This window comes from Drosophila erecta, unplaced genomic scaffold, assembly GCF_003286155.1.
Source record: "Drosophila erecta strain 14021-0224.00,06,07 unplaced genomic scaffold, DereRS2 tig00000055-arrow-pilon, whole genome shotgun sequence".
NCBI lineage: Eukaryota > Metazoa > Arthropoda > Insecta > Diptera > Drosophilidae > Drosophila > Drosophila erecta.
Window position 1 is genome coordinate 2,068,591 of NW_020825200.1, and position 22,473 is coordinate 2,091,063.

The 22,473-nt window shown below is 40.5% G+C and overlaps 1 protein-coding gene across 12 annotated transcripts in view; it reads left to right on the forward strand.

Moving 5' to 3' along the window:
- The window catches only part of LOC6542991 (mitogen-activated protein kinase-binding protein 1), a 59,201-nt gene that overhangs the window by 18,511 nt on the left and 18,217 nt on the right, over positions 1-22,473 (forward strand). For 7 of the 12 annotated variants that reach the window (XM_015159775.2, XM_026979671.1, XM_026979665.1 and 4 more), the window contains exons 1-2: positions 6,953-7,015; positions 8,293-8,770. In XM_015159775.2, the coding sequence (XP_015015261.1) occupies positions 8,585-8,770 (186 nt within the window). In that variant the 5' untranslated portion in view covers positions 6,953-7,015; positions 8,293-8,584. Of the gene's footprint in view, positions 1-4,697; positions 5,024-5,091; positions 5,175-6,789; positions 6,933-6,952; positions 7,016-8,292; positions 8,771-22,473 lie in introns of those variants that run through there. The other 5 variants (XM_015159773.2, XM_026979667.1, XM_026979670.1 and 2 more) reach the window with 2 other exon arrangements.

A 22,473-nucleotide genomic window follows, 5' to 3' on the forward strand; every position in this document is an offset into this window, starting at 1 on the left:
AAGGGGCATAATTTATGTAATGCACTGGAAAATAAAGTTGGGGAAGGCGCCTAATTTAGGAATTACAATTTTCTTGACCATTTCTTTTTTCTTCTTGAAAGTAATGGCTTCTGAAGTGAAGCTATTTAAAATACGTTTATTTGCAGTATTTATTTTTAATAAAATCCTTCCAAGTTTGAATAGTCATATCACACTTGCAATTATGTCTGCAAGTGCTTCGAAAGCATTTTCCATATGGCAAGCACATCATGCAAATTTTTGCCGTCGGTTTTTCTTAGATATTGCATGTGCTGGGCCTCGAATGAATTTTTTTTTTCTTTTTTTTTTTTTTTGATCCAAGACGTGTTGTCTTCACACCCTTTGGGCCCCCGGCCCCGCCCCCTAATGCGCTACGCCCCTGGGGATGCTGTTTGCCAATCGTTGGAAATGGAATTGCAATCATCTTGCGCAACAACAACATCATCTGCAGCGGCAACAGCTCCATTTGGTTGCAATTCATTTAGCATTCCGCTTGGAAAAATGTTTACCACATACGGTGGATGTGCCACGCCTCCTCCGCCGCCTTTCGTGGCAGCTTAACTGTAACATTTTATTAACACTCGAGGCGTCGAAGAAATTGAAACGCGCAGCATGCAGTATGCATTTTCCAGCTTAAATTTTAAGCTCGGCATCATCAACCAACTTGGATTTCAGTTTCCAAGTGCCGCCTCTTTTAAGACGCCTCTTTGATTGCTCTTTTGCCACCAAGTTGCTCCTGAAAACATCTCGAGATTACTCCCCCTCGTAAACTATTTGCACGGGGCGTTTTCGGTTGTGGCTGGTAAATTTGTATTTTAATTACACCATGCAGACGATTTAATGGGGGAAAATTGTAATTTGAGTACGCAAGAAATATTAAAAATAATGAGTAGTGGAAACACTGGGTCTTTACATCAAAAGACTCCTCGAAAATGGATTCTGAATACTTCTCGAAATTATGCCAGTTTCTACTGACTGCAGTACTTTTTTATTACCCCATTTCACGTAATGGAATCTATAAATATCAGCAAATACAATAAATAAATAAAGCAGACTGATAAATATGATTATTTCCTTGAGCCAACAGCTTTCTCTTGCAGTTCACAAGTTGAAATACTTATTGGCCACAATTATAGGGTGTAAAATTCAAGATATAAGTCTGCGCTAATTAAATATGGTTGGAATGCAAAGAAAATAATTAAAGAGTTTTTTCAAGCGTTGAGGTACAGCGCTTGCTGTCCTGCTGTTTTTTTATATAATTTTGGCAAATAGGGAAAATAGTGTTTAAAACTTTCCACTTCACTAAATTTAGCTTGGGGTTCATCGAATGCCCAAATGGAGTCATCAAAACGCGGCGATGTAAATTAAAACTTGCAAGCTGTTGACACAGAAATTCATTGAACTCGTTTCGCACTCGCAAAGAGTCAAAGGCCTCGAAATGAATTTAATCAAAGTTTGCAATATTTTTCACGATGCTTGACTTTCGGTTTTCTTTAGGGGCCTCCTCTCATATGCTAAATGATCCATAAAATGTTGGGGTAAATTGCGAACGCAGCTCGAAATGTGGGCGAAATTTCGTAGACGAGGCACACAAATATTGGTCGGCCTTGAATTGAACCATTATTGAACCTTTTGTCATAAACGGATTTAACGATTTAATTTCCAGGAATTGGGTGGAGTCTTCTAAATCCATGCTGACTGAGCATTTAGTGGAGCGTGATTTAATCTGTTTCAATCAACTGGTTTGACCCAAAAGCCTCCTTCCAGAGTATTCATTATCAATTCGCCATTCTGATAATTCGCAGAAAGCACTTCGCACTGCTCATAAATCAAAATGCAGTATTCATTAGTTGGTTCATTAGTGTATAGTTCAGTCCCTCTGTATATCATCACATCAGATAAGAGTATTTGAAGCCACATGCCCAGCCTCTTCAGCTTCTCAGCTCCTCAGTTTTCAGCTGATCATTTTTGCAAAGTTCAACTGCCTTTCGTTTTAAGACGACCCACTAAAAACAAAAGAACAGGAAACTGAGCGAAAAACATATAGCGGCTTAATTGAGTGTGTGGAAGTCGGAATGCCCTTTGTTCAAAATGAGAGGTATTATTAATATACAAACGGATCGTTGCAATAGTAGCACCTTTCATTTACGTTGTAATAACTGCTAAGATGGCGATCTATCAACTCCCATTTCTTGGTTACACCTTAGACGACTTTGGTTTCTGTATGCCCCTGAATTACAGGGTATTTGGGGCCAATCTGAGCACAGCGAAACGACACGTCTGCTACAACAAGAGAGGCTGCCCAAGTCGATTCAAACACAAAGGCCGAAGCCCAACAATTTGGGTCAATTGACTCACAAGAAGCGAGAAAAAAGCGCCAGCCACCAACAAAAAGATGAAATAAAACTTGTTCTCAACGCTCAGACAATAATAACTGCAAAAAAAAATTCTAGAGGAGCGATGGTCAGAGATAAGATCCGCCCAATATGTGCCAGTCGCCAGCCGCCAGTCTATCTAATCAATGGAAAAATAGGATATAAAAATTATGAAAAACTTCAATTGCCTGGAAAACCGTCGCATAAATCACTCAACTGTCGTCAACTGCATTTATTTATGGCGGGCATTGTGCACAAAGGAAAAACACAGAGAAAAGTGGAGGCAGTCCCCTAATCGATTTACAACTTGATTGCAGCTGAAAGCCAATCCAAAGATAATACATAATTTAATTGCTCGGTGTAAAAAGTGGGCGACACACTGAAGCGATTCTGCGAAATTGGAGCTGACTTGATTGGCCAGAGGATACCCAGGAAAAAGATTGGGGAAATGGTAGAAACTGCTCCATATGTGGGCACTGCAGCTCCCCTTACCTTGAATTTCCCTTCGCTTATGTGGAAAAATTACTCGTTTATTGTCAATATGTTAGCACTTGTTTATAAACACCATTTTTACGCTTTCGGTGATGCGGAATTGGGCAATTAAACAAGTTAACAAAACGATAATATTGCCAGTTTAGTGTCGATTTCATTAATTAAATAGGGTATTTGTTGTGACGTGCCTCTGTTTTTAAAGCAGATTAGCTGTCAACTGAAAAGTTTGCTTAATTCATGAAGTTTGAATCATTATACAACAATTAATCCTTTAAACTTTAGCTTTTTATCTTCGTTGACTCATCGTACAGCCATTCTCTTCCCTGCACATTGAACGTTAAATTCCAAAGTTTTCCCCTCCAAAGAAAACTTGGCAGGGAAATAAAAGAATTTTCGCAATATTTGGTCACCTGCGTTGGCGTCTTTCAGCAAATTATGCAAAGGAAAATGCAGCAATCGGCGTCACACCGAAAATGGTGCAAAGCTAAGAGGAAAATTGTTCAACCTCAAGACTGGAGCTATCTTCTTTTGTTTGCCGTTTTCCCGCTGTTTTTCCACGCTTTTCCGCCACACTTTTTTGGATTCATTCAAGCAGAGGTATCGAGGGTTCGCCCAAGTTTTCTATACTCTGTTTTATTTTTTGCAGCCCGCTTTGTATCTGTAATCACTTAGTCATTGTTTTGTTGTTTCTGCGTTTTTGCGCATTAATTACAAATGTTTCCTTGTTTCGCTGTTTAATTAAGTTGGCCAAGTGCCGCCTATATACTTAAATTCGAGCACACAAAACCACAACCGCAGTCGACCCACTAACATTTATCGCAGGCCCAAGATAAACTCACCTTGGCCAAATGAAATCATGTGCATTTGCACTGCCACATCCCTTATCAATCTGGGTGGCAATGTGGTAACAAGTGGGTGTTGCGTGTGATTTGAGATTCATTGGCTTTATGTCCCGACCATTATTGGATGACTATTGTCAACCGTTTTTGGATGCCAGAACTTCCCTTCAGCCAACTGCATCTTAAATGAATTATTCATTGTCAATTGTCAAGTGGGAAGTGACGAACTTTTCGAATCTTCGAGCCTCATGTTGATTCAATTGATTTGCGGAGTGTCTAATTGCTTCGCTGATTTGTGTGACTTAGTGACGGAGTTTTAGGTTGTCTTGTTTAAGAAGTCAATTCGAACTATACCAATTACCTTAACTCAACTTAACTTATCTTTAAGCCTTAAAATGTTACCTTGTTGAAAGAGCAGCTTGGACCCAGCCCATATACTAAGTTGGCAATCGCACAACCGCTTTTCACTCGGCAAATTGATTAGGTTGCTCCGAGTTTCCTTCCACTTTTTCTCCAAACTCTTGACTATTTTATTAGCCTTCAAAATCAATTTACCAACACTGGAATAGGTAGCCCCGAGACAAACAGCCGCAGCTCTTCAGGCAGCAAATTGACATTGTTGCAGTTGAAAGCTTTCAGTCGCCTTGAACCTCAATCATATTTTATTCAGCGGAAAACTGGGAAAGTAAAATCGTGGGGGAAACTTTGTTTTTAGGGGATGGCGGGGCGGTGTGAAAGTGGGCGAGCACCAACAGCAGGAAAAGTGTGCTTAAGGTAAACGAGAAAAGGTGAAAAGTCCTTTTAATGCATTTTTCAATTTGGCATAAAACGGCTTGAATGGTACAAAGTTTTTACGTAGTTGAAGAAATTTAAATGGGCTGGCAGTAAAACTGACTAAACTTTGATGGAAATTTAATAGCTGGGATTATTATTTATTGAAATATTATTAAAATACCTTGTTTATGTTTTTCAGATCGCTGTCCACTTACGCAAAGGCCAATTGCCACCTAAGCTTCCACCACTAAACTAACAAAACTTCAATACTTGCCATAAAATTATAAAACATTCAAGTAAAACAAACAAGAAAACTGCCAAATTTTGAAGCCAAATGCATCCAGCCCAAAAGTATGCAGCGGATTTTGTAAGCTTCGAGCGCAACTCAAGGCGCATTTTCTGAGCACAACTAAATGCTCAAAGCTACACTCAGCGAAGTCATCCACCGACCGGCGCTCGCGTATAAGTGATACGCGCTGGTTCGAAACCCCGCTGGAGAGCGGTGAGCGACACAATTTTGAAAAAGTAAAAGAGAGACTAGGTAGCAAACGTTCTCTTTTATTTCATTTCCTTTTCGCGTTTACAATCCACAGCAATCATGGACGTTCCAGATGTGGGACGCATTATAAGGGCGCCGGCGAGGCGCAAACGCAACGATGAACAGTTAATGGATAGGGTGAGTCCCACTGCAATGCTATTATTATTATACTCCATAGGGATAGGGGTATGCTTAAAATAAACATCTCAGGATCTCAGGATCTGTCGTGGGTTCCTTCGCCAATTTTGGTATCCGAACTCCTACGATACGCACAGATGTAAATATTATTTGAAATATGGAAAAAGCTTACTTTACGTACAATGGAATTTATTCATATTCTGGCTCGGCATATATATTATTAAAGTACGCATTTGATCAAGCGACTCCATTTCTTTTAGCTGGTTTTTATCGAACGCTATATATTTCGTGAGAAGCCTCAAAGTTGGTTTAGTTGGGAGGTTTGTCACTGTCGAATCCGCCTAAATGAACGACCGCCTGCAGCGCATGTGATCCAGTTTCCCGAACGTTTTTGTTTATCTTCTTGGCGCGATGAGGAAAATGGAAAGTTTCGCTGCATGCATTCGAACTTCGCCCACAAATGCAAAGCGATTGGGTTGTGTCATTTATTTGTATATATTTTTCCCGATCGCTTTAATACATTTTTTGTTCATCTGACTACGATTTGATTAATTTGCTGGAATTCCTTTTGAAATGTTGAATGGTCATGAGTTGGCGTTGGTTTTTCTATGTTTTTCAATGGCGGGTTTTAATTGAAAGTAGTTGTTTGAGAAAGTTGGAAAAAATACAATACAAAAATGTATGGCGGAAAGCCATTGATGAGTGAAGATTAATGTATTATAATCAACTGATTTGCATTTCCATATTAAAAGGGGCATGCATAAAAATATTCAAGTCCAATATTAAATATTCAAACACAGTCGTTAGCTATGATTGGATTTAAAATACAACATGTTGAAGTCATTAAATGACTGCTGACTAAAAACAAGTAATTGCACATATCATTCACTTAAACTTACACCCAGCTAATTAGCATCCACATGCAAAAGAAATACTCATCAATCATCCGCGGCGATTGTCACTCCACATTCCACGACCCACATTCCACCCCACTCCACCCAACGGGTGAATAAGTTCATTAACCACCCTCCACACACTTCCCAACTCAGGTTCCACAAAGGTAACCCACAATTAACGTGCGCTCAAGTTTCACGCAATTACTAAAACAAAACAATTGCATTGTTTAATGTCAAGTTCAATGCACGCAGCAGACAGACGAACAAACCACTCGACCACCAAACACCCACCACCCACACAAAATCCTATTAAATAATAAACCAAATCGAAACGAAGGCAATTATGGATCTAAAAAGAGGCGACAATAAAGAGATCAAAGACGAACGTTAGATGCGAAGAGAAAGAAGAGAAAGCCTTTCGCGCTCTTCAAAAGCTTTCGCGTGGTGAAAATGGTCTACACTGAAAACAAACTATGTTATGATAAGTTCTAGGATATTAACAAACAGTAAAATTCTGCTAAGGTGTTATAAACTTGTTTCTTACACTAATTTCCTATTTAGTTAGTCTGGAGTAAGCGCAACAGCTGATAGCTTAGCTTTTCGAGAGAGTGGGGATCTCTCCCAGAGGTTTTTGTTATTGTTTTTGTTTGTCAGCTGTTGGGGCTTTGGAGCTTTGCGCTGCCTGCGCCGCTGGCTTTGCTTTGCGCCGCTTTAGCTTCGTTTGCTTTGTCGCCGCCTTTCAGTTACAATTCGTATTCCAGTTGGAGCGCCGCGGTTTTCCTGTGTGCTCAGTGATTTTCCTCGCGCTTTTCCGCTTTTGGCTTTGGCTGTCTTCGCGTCTCGCCTGGCTGCATCTGTATTGGTATTTGCAACGCGTTCGCATGCAATTTGTTTGTGCAATTCGAAAAAAATGATGAAAAGCCAATCAACGGGGAAAGAAACAACGTAACGAGAAATACCGCAAATAAAAGTTATATTTCGGCAGGCGAACAAATTGCATTTGACCCGCTTAAATCGTGTTGAACTTAGTTTTTTAGTGTGCCTCTCATGTTTCTAATTTGCCCAAAAACTGCCGAATGACCTTCGAATGTTGCTAGTTGTTGGTTTTGTTCATTTTCGGTGCGTGTAATTCGGTCGACTGCAAACAGCAACAACAGCAAAATAAACACAAAACAAAAATTAACCCACCATCATCAAGTTTTAATGATCGAGATGACGTTATATAATCTGTAAAAGAGCAGAGCAAAGCGGCGAAAAAAGAACCCAAGTCAATTTACGGTTCTCAGATTCTTGCGGTTAATTAAATTAGGCGATTAGATCACTGCCACATGCAAATTAGAATAAATGCATTGAACAGTGGTAAATTTAAACGAAAATATGTTGTCTTTACATTGAAATTGTTGCAATAAAAGAGTTTTTGGCTTATTAAAGAAGAAGTAATGTTTTTATACCATTGCCCTGCAACCTTAGGAACTTTGTTTGCTATCTCCGTGGCGTATACGCAATTTATCAGCTTTTTCATAATATTCCGCAAAATGCTTATCACAATACTGATATGCTCGGCAGCTGAAAAACAGCGATACCGATAAAAAGCCGTACCGAACAGCACCGTTTTAGAAATTTCGAATAGCTGAAACAACACTTATTGATTATTTAAATTAATCGTTAAATTAGCGTTAAAGAAATATAAAATCCTAGCATTTTAGTCTATGGATGGGAAAAAGCAAGCGAAAGCAGCAATAAACACGAGAATAACAAGCTGCGAATTGAAATATAAGGGGGAGAAGGGGAGATAAGCGATAAGAAAATGTAGGAAGCAAGGTGATAAAAGTATAGGCAATTAAAGTGCTCAGATAAGGGTAAAAGAAGACAACGAGCTAGCGAAAAGTTATGGTAAGCAAATTGGTATAGAAAATAAACTTGAGGCTATAATTTTCAATTCTAGAGAAACTTATCGCTGCAATTATCGTAGAAATCGATCTGTGAGCATGAATTGTATACCGATATTAATAGTTTATTTGATCAAAATAAATGTTTTAACGAGTGAACATTGTCATTTAAACACTGACCACCAAATAGAGGGCGGCAAATTAGAGGCAGTGAGAGAGCACTTTTATTTCTGGTATTCAGAACGTAACCCATTTGGCAATGATGACTGCTCCGTTCTGTCAACATCCGCGGCAGCTGTTGAATTTGGATTATTAAATTTCTGTTGTTTCTAGCAAAATGTTTTGCCCCACAAAGGCAATTGACATTTACAGTGAAATAAACTGAGATGGGGGATACGACATAAAGTGAAACAAAACAAAAGGCAAATAAAAACGCGGATCGTAACGAATCGCTGGCCAAAACAAACGGAAAAACAATGTAATTGTTGAAATGTAAATAGCCGCCGAGTGCCGAGTGCAACAAATAACCAAAACGCAACGCAGTTAAACAAAAAAAAACAATTGCCAGTGAAAGGCGGGCAAAGGCGGAGAAGTGAGAAAAACCAGTGGAAAATCGGGCGAAATAATGCGGCATTTAATCATGACCCCGGCGTCGCTGTCGGCGTCGACGCCGACGCTCTCCACGCTGCACCACCAGCGCATGGCGCTCCAATCGCAGTCGCAGTCGCCGCTGGCGTCGCCGTTAACCCCATCGCCGTCATCTGTCTTTGGTTCGCCCAAGTTCCCAGCGAATTACGAGCGCAGCGAAAAAGTGAGTTCAAAACATCAGCAAACTAAAGTCAGGCAAACTAAAAAATGGCCAATAAAAAAACATAAAAAAATGGCATACCTCCCAAACAAGGGGCAAAAAAAAGACATGTATATATGTATATACAAACTGACGACCCCATCATAAATTACTCCATATTGTTCATGAATGGATCTGGATCCACGAGTGCAGCAGCCGCTTGTTTTCCATTAATTATGCTTCTCAGCTTTTAACCCCCCGTTTTTGTACCCACTGTGGTGCATTTTCCACGCGTTCATTTATTTTTGATGCAAATGTCCCCGTTGTGGGGCAATAAAGTTCAGTGTTTGTGGAGTGAAGCGGAGCTCTGCCACTTGACATTTCAATTTAAGTTTTACTTTGGACTTTGAGTGCATTTCGGAGGGCCAATATGTCAAAATGTATTTGAAGAATATTTTCGGACTGTCTAACGCTCACATTATTTTAATAACAGAGCTGTTATACAGGCCTGTTAATACAGGATTCTAACGCTTACATTATTTTGCTAACAGAGCTCTTCTCTGCGATTCTCATTGTGAAGACGTAAGCGACAAAGCAGGTTTCTAACGCTAACGTTATTTTAATAACAGATCTGTTCATTAATCTGTACATTATTTTACTAACAGAGCTCTTCTCTGCGATTCTCATTGTGAAGAAGTAAGTGATAAAACTGGTGTCTAACGCACATGTTATTTTAATAACAGAGCTATTCTCTGCGATTCTCAATGGTAAGAGTGACCCTTTAAGTGATAAAACAATGATAAAAGTGCTAAAAACGATCACATTATTTTAATAACAGAGCTCTTCTCTTCGATTCTCAATGTGAAGAAGTAAGTGATAAAACAGGTTTCTAACGCTAACAGTATTTTAATAACAGAGCTGTTCTCTGCGATTCTCAATGTGAAGACTGACCCTTTGAGTGATAATACAGGTTTCTTGCAAGGGTAAGGCTTGGTTGCAATACTTCAGGAGCCAAGAAAGTCCTCTATTAACTATTCATTTTTAGAATAAATTTCTCTTATTCAGAGCCCTCACCCTTCTGACCTTTATTGGGACAACCGCCCAATATTTCCGCGTAATTATGATCCAATTTCGTTTTCCTTTTTTTTTTTTGTATCATGCAAGGCAAATTTACTAGTTTTGCAAAAACGCAGAAAAACTTGTGCAAATGTCAGCACAGCGCAATTTGCGGCAAACAATTTTCTAATTTGTGTTTTCCTTCGGCGGGGAAATACTACAGAGAAGGCTGAAACTTTTCAACGTTCGACTTGCGTAATGCGCAATAATTAATCAGCTGCACAGCTCAGGGGGCAATGCGATTTAACAAGTTTGATGTCTGGTTTTTGTTTTGTTCTCCCCTTTACAGGTGGCAAAGTTCAAGGTCACAGCAGCGGGTAATCAAACAGCACTTTTGCACGCAATTTGCATTTTCCTCTGCTTATCTGTGTGCCTTTCGGTTTCATTATTGGCAATAGTGTTGCAGTTTAAATCACTATTTTGCGATATTCGAGACAAGATGAAAATGGAAAAAATCATTTTCACAGCCGCTTTGAGCTTTTTGGAGCAGAAAACATTTGCTCGTGAGGAGGAGCGAGCCGAGTTTTCCTGCGTTTTCCGTGTATGCAGATGGATGCTTTTCCCCTCTTTCTACACGACTGCTGGACATAATTGCTCCCCGAGCCACGCCCACCACCCGCCGACCACAAAAGCAAGCAACTTCATTTGCAGCCGTAATTGTTTTGGCCCATATGATCCTCCATCCCCCTCCATTTTCACCCGCCCTGCTCTCGCACATTGCTCATACGCCGCGTTATCTGCGCTGGCTACTTGGCAAATTGAAAGCAAAATGTGCAGCCACTTTTCCTCGTCCCGTTTGCCGGTCTCATCTCGTCTCGATTTTCCTCTTTTTTGTTCTACTTTTCCCTCTGCCACAAAACAAAACCAATGCAACCAGTCTTGTCGACGGTGTTTTCTTCTAATGACCAGCCTCCCAGTTCGCTGGGAAAGTGCTCATCAAGTCAGTATAGTCGTTTATCATATTTCGCTGTTAGTCGCAAAGTCGACTTTCTAACTGCTCAGAAAGTAAAGTGTCGTTTGGCGATTTGTAAACATTTATCAAGCCAAGTATGTTGCAAATACATATGCAGACTTTCTTAGTCGGAGACGGCTTTTCTTCTTTTCTAAATATGGCCTAAACGATTCTCTTTTAAAGGCAGTCGAACACAAAGTGAAAACTGCACTGGCGACAGTGTTTAATCATTCTTTTTTAATTCGCTGGGGGAATTGATTTGTCACTTTGCTTGCAGAAAGATTAAGTGTATGCTTAAAAATTGCTCACATTGTTGGCTGGTGTTTTCCTGGCTAAAACCGGCTAAGCGGATCACAATTAACGGGGTTTATTTTACGATTGATATGTCAGGGTGGGAAATCTTGGTTGGATGAAGACAGCTTAATGTAAACACTATTAATTGGAAAATTTCGAAGCCTAACCAGTTGGTTGTATCTTTCGTTTCCCCAAGAAGGTAAACATTCAATTAAGTTCCCATAAAGCCAGATATATACTTACTTATCTTCAAAAGACCTTTAAGTGCGCCTTGTGATTTGAGGCTGACATCATGTAATTATTTTGGCAAATGATCGCTTAGTGCTTCTAATTGTGGGTGGAACTTATCACGAAGCAAGTGTGCTATTGATAATACAGTCAATATGTGTTTTTTGGTAGCTAATTTGGACGTACAGTGAATGTGGTATAATTTAGTAGAAAGAGAGTGTGGGAGTTGCAACTTAATTAACTCAAAGTGTGTTGCTGCGTGACAGGTTTTGGCCAATACTGTTGTTGTGGCTTTTCCATTTACCCCAGAGGCTTGAATACATTTTTTTTTCATTTTTGGCTACATTGTGAAAGGAAACAAGTGCACTTGAAGCCTTGACTTTGTATCTTTTCCTCTCGAGTCCACTTTCCACTTTCGTTGGCAAGAAGGAATTGTATGCCATGAATTGATTAATTGAAACTGATTTGCACATTTAAATCACTGCCGTTCTAATCTCTCGCGTCTTTTCCGCTTTTCACTTGGTGCTACAGCGGGAAATTCTGAGGAAAAGCTGCGTCCAGTTCAATGGCTATGAATAGAGATCTTTGTGCAATGGACAATAGCATTTTCCACTTCCAGTCTCAGCCCTACCCAACTCTATACATCATTTATCCGGCGCATGTATCATTTCTTTTCTCGATTTTTTGTGGCGCAGAAAAATAACAGAAAACTGTATCAATATGCGGCATATGCATCATGAGTCAGGCCCAGAAAAACAAAACAGCAGCCAGTTTGGAGCGGTTGGTGTTTGGTTGACTGTGCCCCAACCCATGTTGGCCTCAAAATGTAACAAAAAATGCTTACCACATACAGTGAAGCCTCGCACTGAAACGCTGGATGACGTCTTAAGAGGCGTAGCCTTTATGACAGAAATTCTCGTTTTCAAATGACATCAATGTTTTCATACTAGGAACTTCGATTTGAGTAGTGCTTCTTTTTAAACAGTTTTTCTAGTGCAAACCAAGGCGCCACTGTACCTTCAATTTATACATATGCTCAACTTTGCAGTGCTTTATAGCTGTTGCGGCTCATTTTATTTCGCCGCCGTCGAACTTTGGCGCTAAAATGCATTTTTTTCTGTGGTGAAAAAACGTGCGACTCGTTTAATTGAAAGGCTTTTGGGCATGCGACAAAACACGAAGAATATTGAAAGTCGATGCGACCGCTCCCGCCCCTTTTGCCCCTTAAAAACCGCCTTTTGATCTGCAGATTGCAGACTTCGAGATTAGACAAAGTCAACTATTGAAACCATATCCGAGACTTAATTTATGCCCCTGGCTTGGCTTCGCCAGTCCTAAGTCTATAAGCCGTTGCTAACCGAACAATGAAATCAGCTTTAGTGGCAGCAATGCAAACCACTCACTTACTCAGACACGGGCCTTAAACCACCGGACTTAAAGCACCACCCACAACCCACCGAAGTCGGCAAACAAACCACCTCCAACTTGGACTTTAAAAAGTGGCAATGCATTAGCCTTCTACGGGCTGCACTCAAATACTTTTGGTTTTTGGGTTTTGGGAGTGTATGATGGCGTTTCGAATCCGCTGATTCTATGGCCACAATAAGAAGCAGGCTTATAAACTCATAGTAAAAGGTTGCAGGCTATTAAAATGTTGATAGGTCATATGTACAGATTTCAATATGGAGAATTCAAAAAATTAATTAATTTCCAAAGAGTAACAGTGATTCGTTTCGTGGAAAACCTTTCCCATTTTCCTTTTGGGTCGCAACTCTTTGGGGTTTCTCTCTTTCTGAGTGGCCCGACTTGGCCGACTTGCACTTCCCAGGGGCGCTAATATATGCTAATCCCAGAGTGCTTTTGGATCCGCCGACGAAAAAGACGACGACACACCCACGCAGACTCGGGAAAATCGCTGGAGGAAAAGCGGAGCGCAGACCCGTCTAGAGTAGCCTTCGCTGCTGCTGCTGCTGCGGCGGGAAAGTCGCCGTTCCTCTTTCCTTTTACTTTCGACTTTTCCCCGGTCGCCGGCTTACAGCGCTCTGGAGCGGCTTTTCCTCGATGCTGTTTGCATTCGGGCTTCTCGAATTGAAAATCTGCAAGCCGATAGCTTTTCTTGGACTGATCTCGTTTGCTAATTTTCTGTGCGGCCATGTGGAAAACGGTTGGCTGCTTGGCCGCTTGGCCGAACTGTTTTCCCTTTTCTTTTTTTTTTTTTCTCGCTTTTCCGTCGCGATACCCCTTCAAAGTCGAAGTTATATATCCACCTTTTTGTGGGAGCAGTCACCCATAGTGGCGCATTTTCTGGATTGTAATTTCCAAAAGCGAGAGAAAAAGTGTTTGGGCCATTTGCATGATTAATGTTTTCGGCCAGCTCGCAGCGTTCGTTTCAATTTCAGTTTCCTTGGGTTGGGCCCAGTTCAGTTGAGTTCAGTTCAGTTCAGTTGAGTTTTGCTCCACTGGATGTTGTTTTTCAAGGGGCCGTAGGGCGTGCCTTCCTTTAGTTATTAGCCCGACTATTAAGCCCAATTACCAATGCACTTACTCACTTGCCTCTGCGGGTGGAGCGTTTCAAGGCTGAAATTTCCGCTTTAATACTCAGCATGTAGGTGGCATCAATGAGGAATGGACCTGTGGTGCTGAAAGTGAGATTGGATTGTGGTGAATGTGATGGGAGTAGTACTACACATGCATTATGCAACAACAGATCAAGTTCGATTAGACAAGCTAAATACAGAAGTGCTGATATGCTGTATAGCAACACTTCAACGCACTGATTCTTATCACATGGCATTATGCAACTACTGATCAAGTTGGATTAGACAAGCTAAATACACAATTCCTGATATGTTGTGTAGCAACACTTGAACCCACTGATTCTTATCACATTTTAAAATGTCCAACAAACTGTAATAACAGCATACTCCGTATCAACTGCACCAGCTGCCATTCCTTTGCAGGAATTACTTAACTAAGTGTGTCCACATCTTGAATTGACAACTGCTTCTGCAACTTGTGCTTGATATTGATAGGGAGCACGCATATTTTATGCGGACATTTCGAGACAACTTAGCTGCCAATTGACACCCACTTCCCATATATCTTTATAGCTGTCAGAGAACTCACGGTGGTTTCACGCCCCACAACTTCATGCTCGGGGTCCCGAAAGACAGCGACTTCAACATCAACATCAACATCATCATCATCACCTTCTTGAACAAGCCAAAGCCCAGGGAACGTGACAAAAGTGGTTGGGCTGACAAATCGCCGAGGGGCTAATTACAAGGGCAATATGTGGAGCACACATAAATTTCCAGAGGCACTTCTTGGTTTTTGTGAAGTGAAAATGGGACGCACATTTCTCTGTTGCATTACCCAATCAACGAGAAAAGATCGTGGAACTGTGACATTAAACAAGCCAACGGTAGTTGGCCATTCAGGCAGCTCGGTGGTGCAACTTCTATGCCACATGGGTGACCCACTGTATCCACTGTATCTACTGTAGCCACCGTAATTCCACTGTGGTTCCACACCTTTCATTAAATGGAAACTGTTGCAGCACATCGTGTTATGCTGCTTTTTTGTTGTTTGCTGGCCGTTTGATTTGATGGCTTTGTTTCCCATGTGTGAACAAAAGTCTGGCTGACCATAAAACAATGCAAAACAGTTAGAGTCCGCAAATGACAGACAGTCGGTTAGAAATGGGGGATCCAGAGTGTGGAGCCCATGAAATTATAACTAGATTCAGAGAGGTGTCAATGAACTGGGCCGAAAACAAGAACTATCTGTGGTAATTAGTTATATATACGGGCGGCACAGTCAGTTGGATGTGATTTGGGGCAACAAAGCGTGGCAAACTCGGTTTGAACCCAACTTAAATAGTTTCAAGCATGTCGGAGGGAAAACTCGAGAGAAACAGGAAACTTTGGCAGGAAAAGTGGCAGGAAGTCTTTTGCAAATGTTTAAAATTCTGCGTTAACGTGATTTTTATTTTTTATTTACCTATTGCCCAACCAGCCATCCATCACTCCATCGATTATTTATGTTTCTTTTTCTAGTTTGAAAAAGCCAAGTCTTGGAACTCTTGGCACCCTTTATAAGCATGGCCCGCTATCTCCACCCCCATTTTGCGATCTTGGATTTGCATAATTTGCACTTTGGCATTGAGCACCGGAAAAACGTGACTAGTTTTTTGCCCGTTCATTGCCCAGCCAAACAGAATTATTCTTTATAGTATATACCACTAACTATATCAGACCGGAGCGTGATTTCTTGCGCTTATCGTCATTTGTTTATTTTTGGCTCGCAGCTGAATTTAAATAACCCGAATGGGCCCGAGTGCAGGTCGGAATGAAATCGAGATTTTGTATTATTTACGATAAGCCATGGAGCTCAGATATGAGGCCAGAACTGAACCTTGCCAAAGATGACTTAAGCAGTTATTTTTAAATGGCTTGATAAATTCATAAAAGGGGATCACGGGTGGTGTACTTAATGCGGGCTGTTGTGGTGAAAGATTATGTGAGAGATGTGTGCAACGTTAGGGTTTCTATTTGAATACTTCCCTTGATACAATGCCATTTAAATCGGATGATCACATAAGTATTAATCATTCGAATACCTTTCCTCTCAGCTGAGTGATAAGTTAACCCGCCGTCTTTCTATAATCAATCTTTCCTTACAATCTTTTTGCCGTCCCACTCGACTCCTCCCACTTGATGGCCACTTGTCGGGCTGACAGTTTTACTAGCGTCAAGCTGGAAACGCTCCACACACTTTGTTAAAGCCGCCAAATTGATGGCTGGAATATTTTGTAACCGCACTTCTTGCCCAATCCGACGGATTGAAAACTTCACTTGACTTCTCTCTCTCTCTCTCTTTACCCGGAAAAGTTTTATGCAATCGGGGGAAATGGGGGAAAAGGGCGAGTAGGGTCTGGTTTTTGGCACGTCTTGGCATTTTCCTCTAGTCGCGATCGTTGAACGTTAACCGCGCCATGAAAACTCAGTTAACACTTGGCAGTTGCCCTCACATTTTGAGCGTCTGGGCCATTTTAAAATGCAGCCAGCATTTATTCTCGCTTTAATTCGTGTTTTTCTGTTGTGTTGTGCATTTTAAATGCTGTTGAAGCCGGCCGGCGAAATATTCAATTGTTTTGTCGCCCGTACAAATAAATTTATCAAGAGTTCAGAATCTAAAACTTGTGGGCTGTCTGACTGACAGAGTATCTGTATACATGTCGGTTTTTTCAGTTTTATTCATTTTTTTTCTGTTTTTTGTTCCACATTTCGACACGCGCAATTACATTTGTTTCAGCCCACTGGCAGCATTTGTTGTGGCTCTTTTTACTATTCTACATAGTTTTGCTTAGTTTTTTGCCTCGGTGCCGTACTTAAACTTGATTTGTGGCACTCAATCGGCGAAAACTTTTGAAGTTCCAAATGCGAGAATGTTGTCTGGCCGGCGAGTGACAAAAAAGTTGTCAAATTTGCTTAAACTTGTGAGCAAATGTGCTTAAATACGTCGCATAAATATGGTGCGATAAGTGTGTAAACAAATGGCCACTCACGTTTTAACTATAAAATAGGACTTTTGGGCTGACTTAAGTAAGGTTCAATTAAGCTAAAAAGAAATAAAAACAATAAATCTCCGATTTCAACACCTTTTATTTACGGGTTCCCCTCGATTTTCTCTTTGTAGTCCACATACCTCTTTACTCTTTACAACCCACATGATTGGCAAATTGATTGATGCATGGGCACACCTAAATGTTTTGTTCTCAGATACAGATATTGTATCTCATGTAGCTACCGAATATCCAGACAGACAGTCTGAGCTCAACGATATTTATAAGAAAAAACATTTGGGGACGCCCACTTTGAGTTTCTTTGGTTTTTTTTTTTTAACAGATTGACTTTCTCAGACGGGCAAAAGGTTGAGTGGAGATGTTAGATTCATTTGCATTCTGCCGGTGATAATGGACTGTTTATATCTTTATCAAGCCATTAGCCTCTGACGCCCACACTTTGGCTGGGAAAGTCTGCTCTCTTTCACTTGCTATAAATTATTTGGTTTCCTATTTACCCGTTGACTCAACAGGTTGATTTGTTTAATTAGAGCCAAACTCGAGTCGGAAATTGGTTGGGACTCCAATTCAGCTTGGCTTTGAGATTCACGTTTTGTTTTTGGCTTAGCAAATGCATTTCTAATGAGATTTGTTGGGTCCGAGACGCAAAAAGCTTTTTGCTGTCTCAGCAGATGATGTCAGTTATACTTATCCAAAATTACTTTTATTTCTCTTCGGGTTTTCAGTTCAATTGCGTGCCGCAGAAGTCATAAATAAAACATTTTTCGACTGGAGTCTGAGCTTTCTATTAACCGTTTTGTCGAATGTCCAGCGGGCTGAGTGCGATCATAAATCAAAATTATATTTCTTTTATCTACTTGGGGTTAACTTCAGGTCTTCACATGACGTGTTTATGAGCGGAGGAGATTCAGGGGACTTAATTGATTTTTTCCAAAGACGCTGAGTTTTCCCACCTTTATGAGCTGCCAATTGCATTTACCAGGTAGCATGTCTGACCCAAAATAATGCTCAATATTGCTTAACAAGCTGTACAAATAATCACTAACAACCATAACAATTTGCTTTATTTGACGGAACGCCCACTCAAATGCAGATACAAAATCCAGCTTAAATGAGAGTTGCAGCGGCACATGTAAACTGCAAATTGAGGTTGCTGGATCTTGTTGTTTACGGCTCATTGAAGAATTGGTAACTTAATCTCGGCTCTTTCTTCGCCATCTCTTGTGACCCAGATGAGTAACCGATTTATGTGACACGGCTTGGCTTTAGATAACGCCTATAATTTGGTTTCTTTGTCTTCCCAAATTTGCATAGCCTGAAAGTTCTTTGTTTATTGAGCCGCAATGTGTGAGGTCTTCGTAGCGAGGATAGTTTTTATTGGGATAGACTTGCGGTCAGGCAAATGAATATCATGTTAGAAGTTTTGGTTATATTGTTCATTATTGCGTCCGGTTTAGTAATGTTTACCTCACCTGAGTCTATTGAATTATTAGTGTATACTTTTGGGATCTGTTACGAAATGATTTTGCAATATTTTCAGATCAATACAATACGATGTGAGTTGCAATGTAAAACGTATATCAATCCGAGTTGCTAAAGACTTTCATCTGTTAACTTCTTTTGACGTTCAACCGCACCACGCGGCGTATAAGTAATATTTTGGTGGCAACATCATCATTAATGGTTATCATATCCTATCATTGATGTCCCAATAGCTTGTTTATCTTAATAGTCTAACAAATACACATTATTTCCAAGTAGCTGTTTTCTGTCCTTGTTTGTTTAAAAAAACTTAACTTTTTTATCTCCACTCAAGTTGATGTAATGCATATTATCTATAATGACTTCCTGCGCAAGTTTGATTTATATTCATAGTTCACCAATTTTATGCAAGTTAATAATTATATTTAGCACACTAAGACAGGTTTTCATTAGGTCTGTCTGGGTGTGAATTATACATTTGTTTAATGAGCTCAGGAAATGAGACACACAAACTCAAAAGGCACGCAAGAAATCGCGACACACAAAAAAACCGCCAAATTACACTTGCCCATAATTTATTAGTTATACTTGTTGCACTACAATTTAGACTGCCGCCTTGTGTTATTAATTAATATACTAGGTAACATATATTTTATGGCTTTTGGTACCATATTCAAAGAAGCAACTGCACTAGTTGAGGCGTATTAATGTCTGGAGTTGTTAAAAGCGATTTGCATATTTTTGTTTTGGTCAAGCAAAAAATGGCTAACAAATGGCGCAAAAATTGATTGTGGGCAGAGTTTGGCATCTATCTGATTTTTAAATTTATGAAATGCCGGAAATGATACACCGATCTCCTCAATGTTTTTGCCGACTTTTAATCAAATTATAAGTAATGTCATAAAACCATTTTAATACCACAAAATTAAGTACTTAAAATTTATCACTACAGCAAAATTATGCAGAAACTGCATTTCAATACAAAAAACAGAAAAGTCGAACTGTGGGCAGATTTTGGGGGCTGGCAGCTGACAGACTGACACTTGTTATTAGAGCCAACACTTTTGGCCTGGGTGTACTCTGTTTTTCCTTTTTTTCTTGTTTTTTATTTTTTATTTGTGTTTGTCAAATTGTAGCAATTTGGTTAAGTGCGTTGCAACTGCTGCAGCTCCCGAGACTTTTATACAACATATGGAATCGCATGTATCTGTATCTGGTCTGCCTGTGGGCGTATCCAGTCGTTTCAATTTGAAACGCATTTTTTTCGAGTGGTTTTCACAACAGCGACCACAACTCCTCTGCAGCATTTAGCAGTACATAAAAATGAAGCACAGCACGAACAAAGTGGAATTTAAAAATGCTTCACTCTCTATATAATTAAAACTTAAATGCATTTTGTGACCGCACGAAATTGATATTTTTCATATTTTTTTTTCGGTTGCTGCTCGGGCATTATGTAATCAATATCTTGAATGTGGCCATCAGTTTGTAATGGGTTAAGTCTTTGGCGGGGAAATTGATATGCAAAAGGCACTGGAACGACTACAAATGAAGTGAGATAATGAGGGTTAAGATGTGATGGAGATTGATACTTTGAAAGCAATTTGAGCAACATGGGCTTGGTTGGAAATTATGCATTTTCGATGATTAGGAAAGTTGAATGTAGTCAAAACGAGACAAATTTTACAGGGAGCTATCTTATTACTATCATGAACCAAAATAATGCTGATTATTAAACCAAAATGTTTCTTTAACTAAAGAAAATCTAAGTAGATAGTGCTTCTTCCCTACTGGCAAGAACCTCTGCGTTTGAGGTCTTCTCTCCCAACTTCCCACAGTAGTTACCCACTAAAGCCCACACATTACCATTCCATCGTCTTCAATTTGCGTCAGCAGCGTTCACTTAGCCATTCGAGTCACAGAGTGGTGTGTCAATTAAAGAAAGCTTACACCGAAAGCGTTTTAAGCCATATAATTAACACTTATAATCGACCGGAATAAAAAGACTTTCAACTCCATCCGTATACAAGCCTCTCTCTCTGATCTGCACTCACAAATTACTTGCTCAAATAGCAATCATTAGACAAATTGCGCGGCCATTACGAAGTGCACTACGTGCCACCAACAACTCTTGGCCAAAGAAGACAATAAAATCACCGAAAAAGCCTCTTAACTAACACTAATGCTTGATTAAACTTTCAAATCGACTAAGGCCGCCGAAGATGCAGTCTCGAGATGGAAACTCCTCCTTTAAAGTTGTAGTCAAAGCTGAGAGCCCGTGGAGCTGGCAGCATCTTTCATCAACTTTGACACCCGAGAGTAAGCTGGCCCCTTAAATATTTTCTTCCTGCTTTCCATGCGCTGGTTTTCGTTTTGGCCGCTTTCCCGCCTTGCCAAATTTATGGCCAGATTTTCCCAGACTTTTCCAAACTAAACGCCGAGAGCCATCACGCTTGTCACGTAGTTCAAGTGGTACGCCGAGTAAATTGCCACGCTTTGTTATTGAATTATGTTTCATATTTTATTTTTCCATTTCCCCACGTATGAATGAGCTTTATGGGTTTATTGATTTCGAATTAATTGTGGTGCAGCGATTGATGGCAAACCTGTAGTTGTAACACTTTGGATTGCAGCTAGCTGCAAATCAATGCAATTAATCAAAATTGTCGGCAACGCTTCAATGGGGCTGCAAATGATTGGCGCAGATAGCCGAGATTTGCTCAGATTTCGCAGCTTACCTCATCGCGAGCTTTTTTAATTCGAGCTGCCGAGATACTGACAGATGGACAAGCTGCGCATGCGCCACACCGCACAGAATCGATTGAGTGGGTTTTTTGGAGCGCTGATTGAGCGGATCGACAGCTGCGATTGAAATGTTGAGTGCCTTTCAATCGATCAGTGATCGGTGGACAGATAGTGCAAGACACTTCTGAATGAGAAATCACATATTTACACCATTCGCAGTGACTTCAATCTTAACCATCGCACCAATTACGTAATTACTCTGAACTATCTCTATCCTAACTCACTTTCAACCCTCCGGAGCGACTCCCCACTTGGCTGACTGCCATGTTCTTAGCCCACAAAGACCGGAGATCTAATCTGCGACGCCCAGAACAATGCAAATAAATCATAATAATTATTGATTATAGTTGCCCACACAAATCGAAGCGAACAAAGGCTCATTTCCAGCATTGGTCAGGTCCGAACAAAAGTAATTCGATTGGTGATTTGCATTACAAAAAAAACATTTGAAAATTGTACAATCCGGCAAACGACAATGAGGCAAAAAGGCATTTTAATTACAAATTGCAGAAGGTGGGATTGCAAAGGCGATAAATAGCTCTCCGCAAACAGACTGTGGATGGATAGTTTGTGATTCCAGTGCAGTCCAGCGATTTTTCACGGCGCAAATCAAAGGAAAAAGGCAGCCAAGTGGCACAACAGGCAGCACCAGCACCAGCACTTACACTGGCAGAAAAGTCGCACCTCTGGTCCTCGGATCTTTTCGAGCCATCAAAGTCAAGTTTCCTTGATGTAAGATTGTGGCGGAACTAATGATCATTTAAATATTCTTTAGGTATATAAAGTATGGATTCGTATCCATTCGAATGTCGTATTTTTTCCTGTGCTGCAATAAACGGCTACCAAACAGCAACAGCAGCAACAATGAGCAGTCTGCATTCATTTGAATATGCGGCGCATGCAGGCGGACCCACAGCTACCCAGATACCAGATACCAAGGCCCCCATCCCCCGGGAACCCCCCACAACCCCAAACCCCCCATATCCCCAACTATTCCTATCTGCCTAGCATCTGTCAGAGCAATCGCTTGTAACTTTCCCCCATAAACTAGCGCCGAACTGCGACTTTGCCATGGCACAAGATAAAGAAATTGGCTGCACAATTTTGGATCCAGGGGAATGTATATGTATATGGAGATAGTGCTGGTGATGGGGATGGGGAGGGGTCGACAATCCAAAGGTGTCTGTCAACTGTGCATTTTTTTCCAGTGTGCCGCTTTGTTTGTTTGTCAATCTGTCGGTGGTGCAGTGCGTTGCGAGCTCG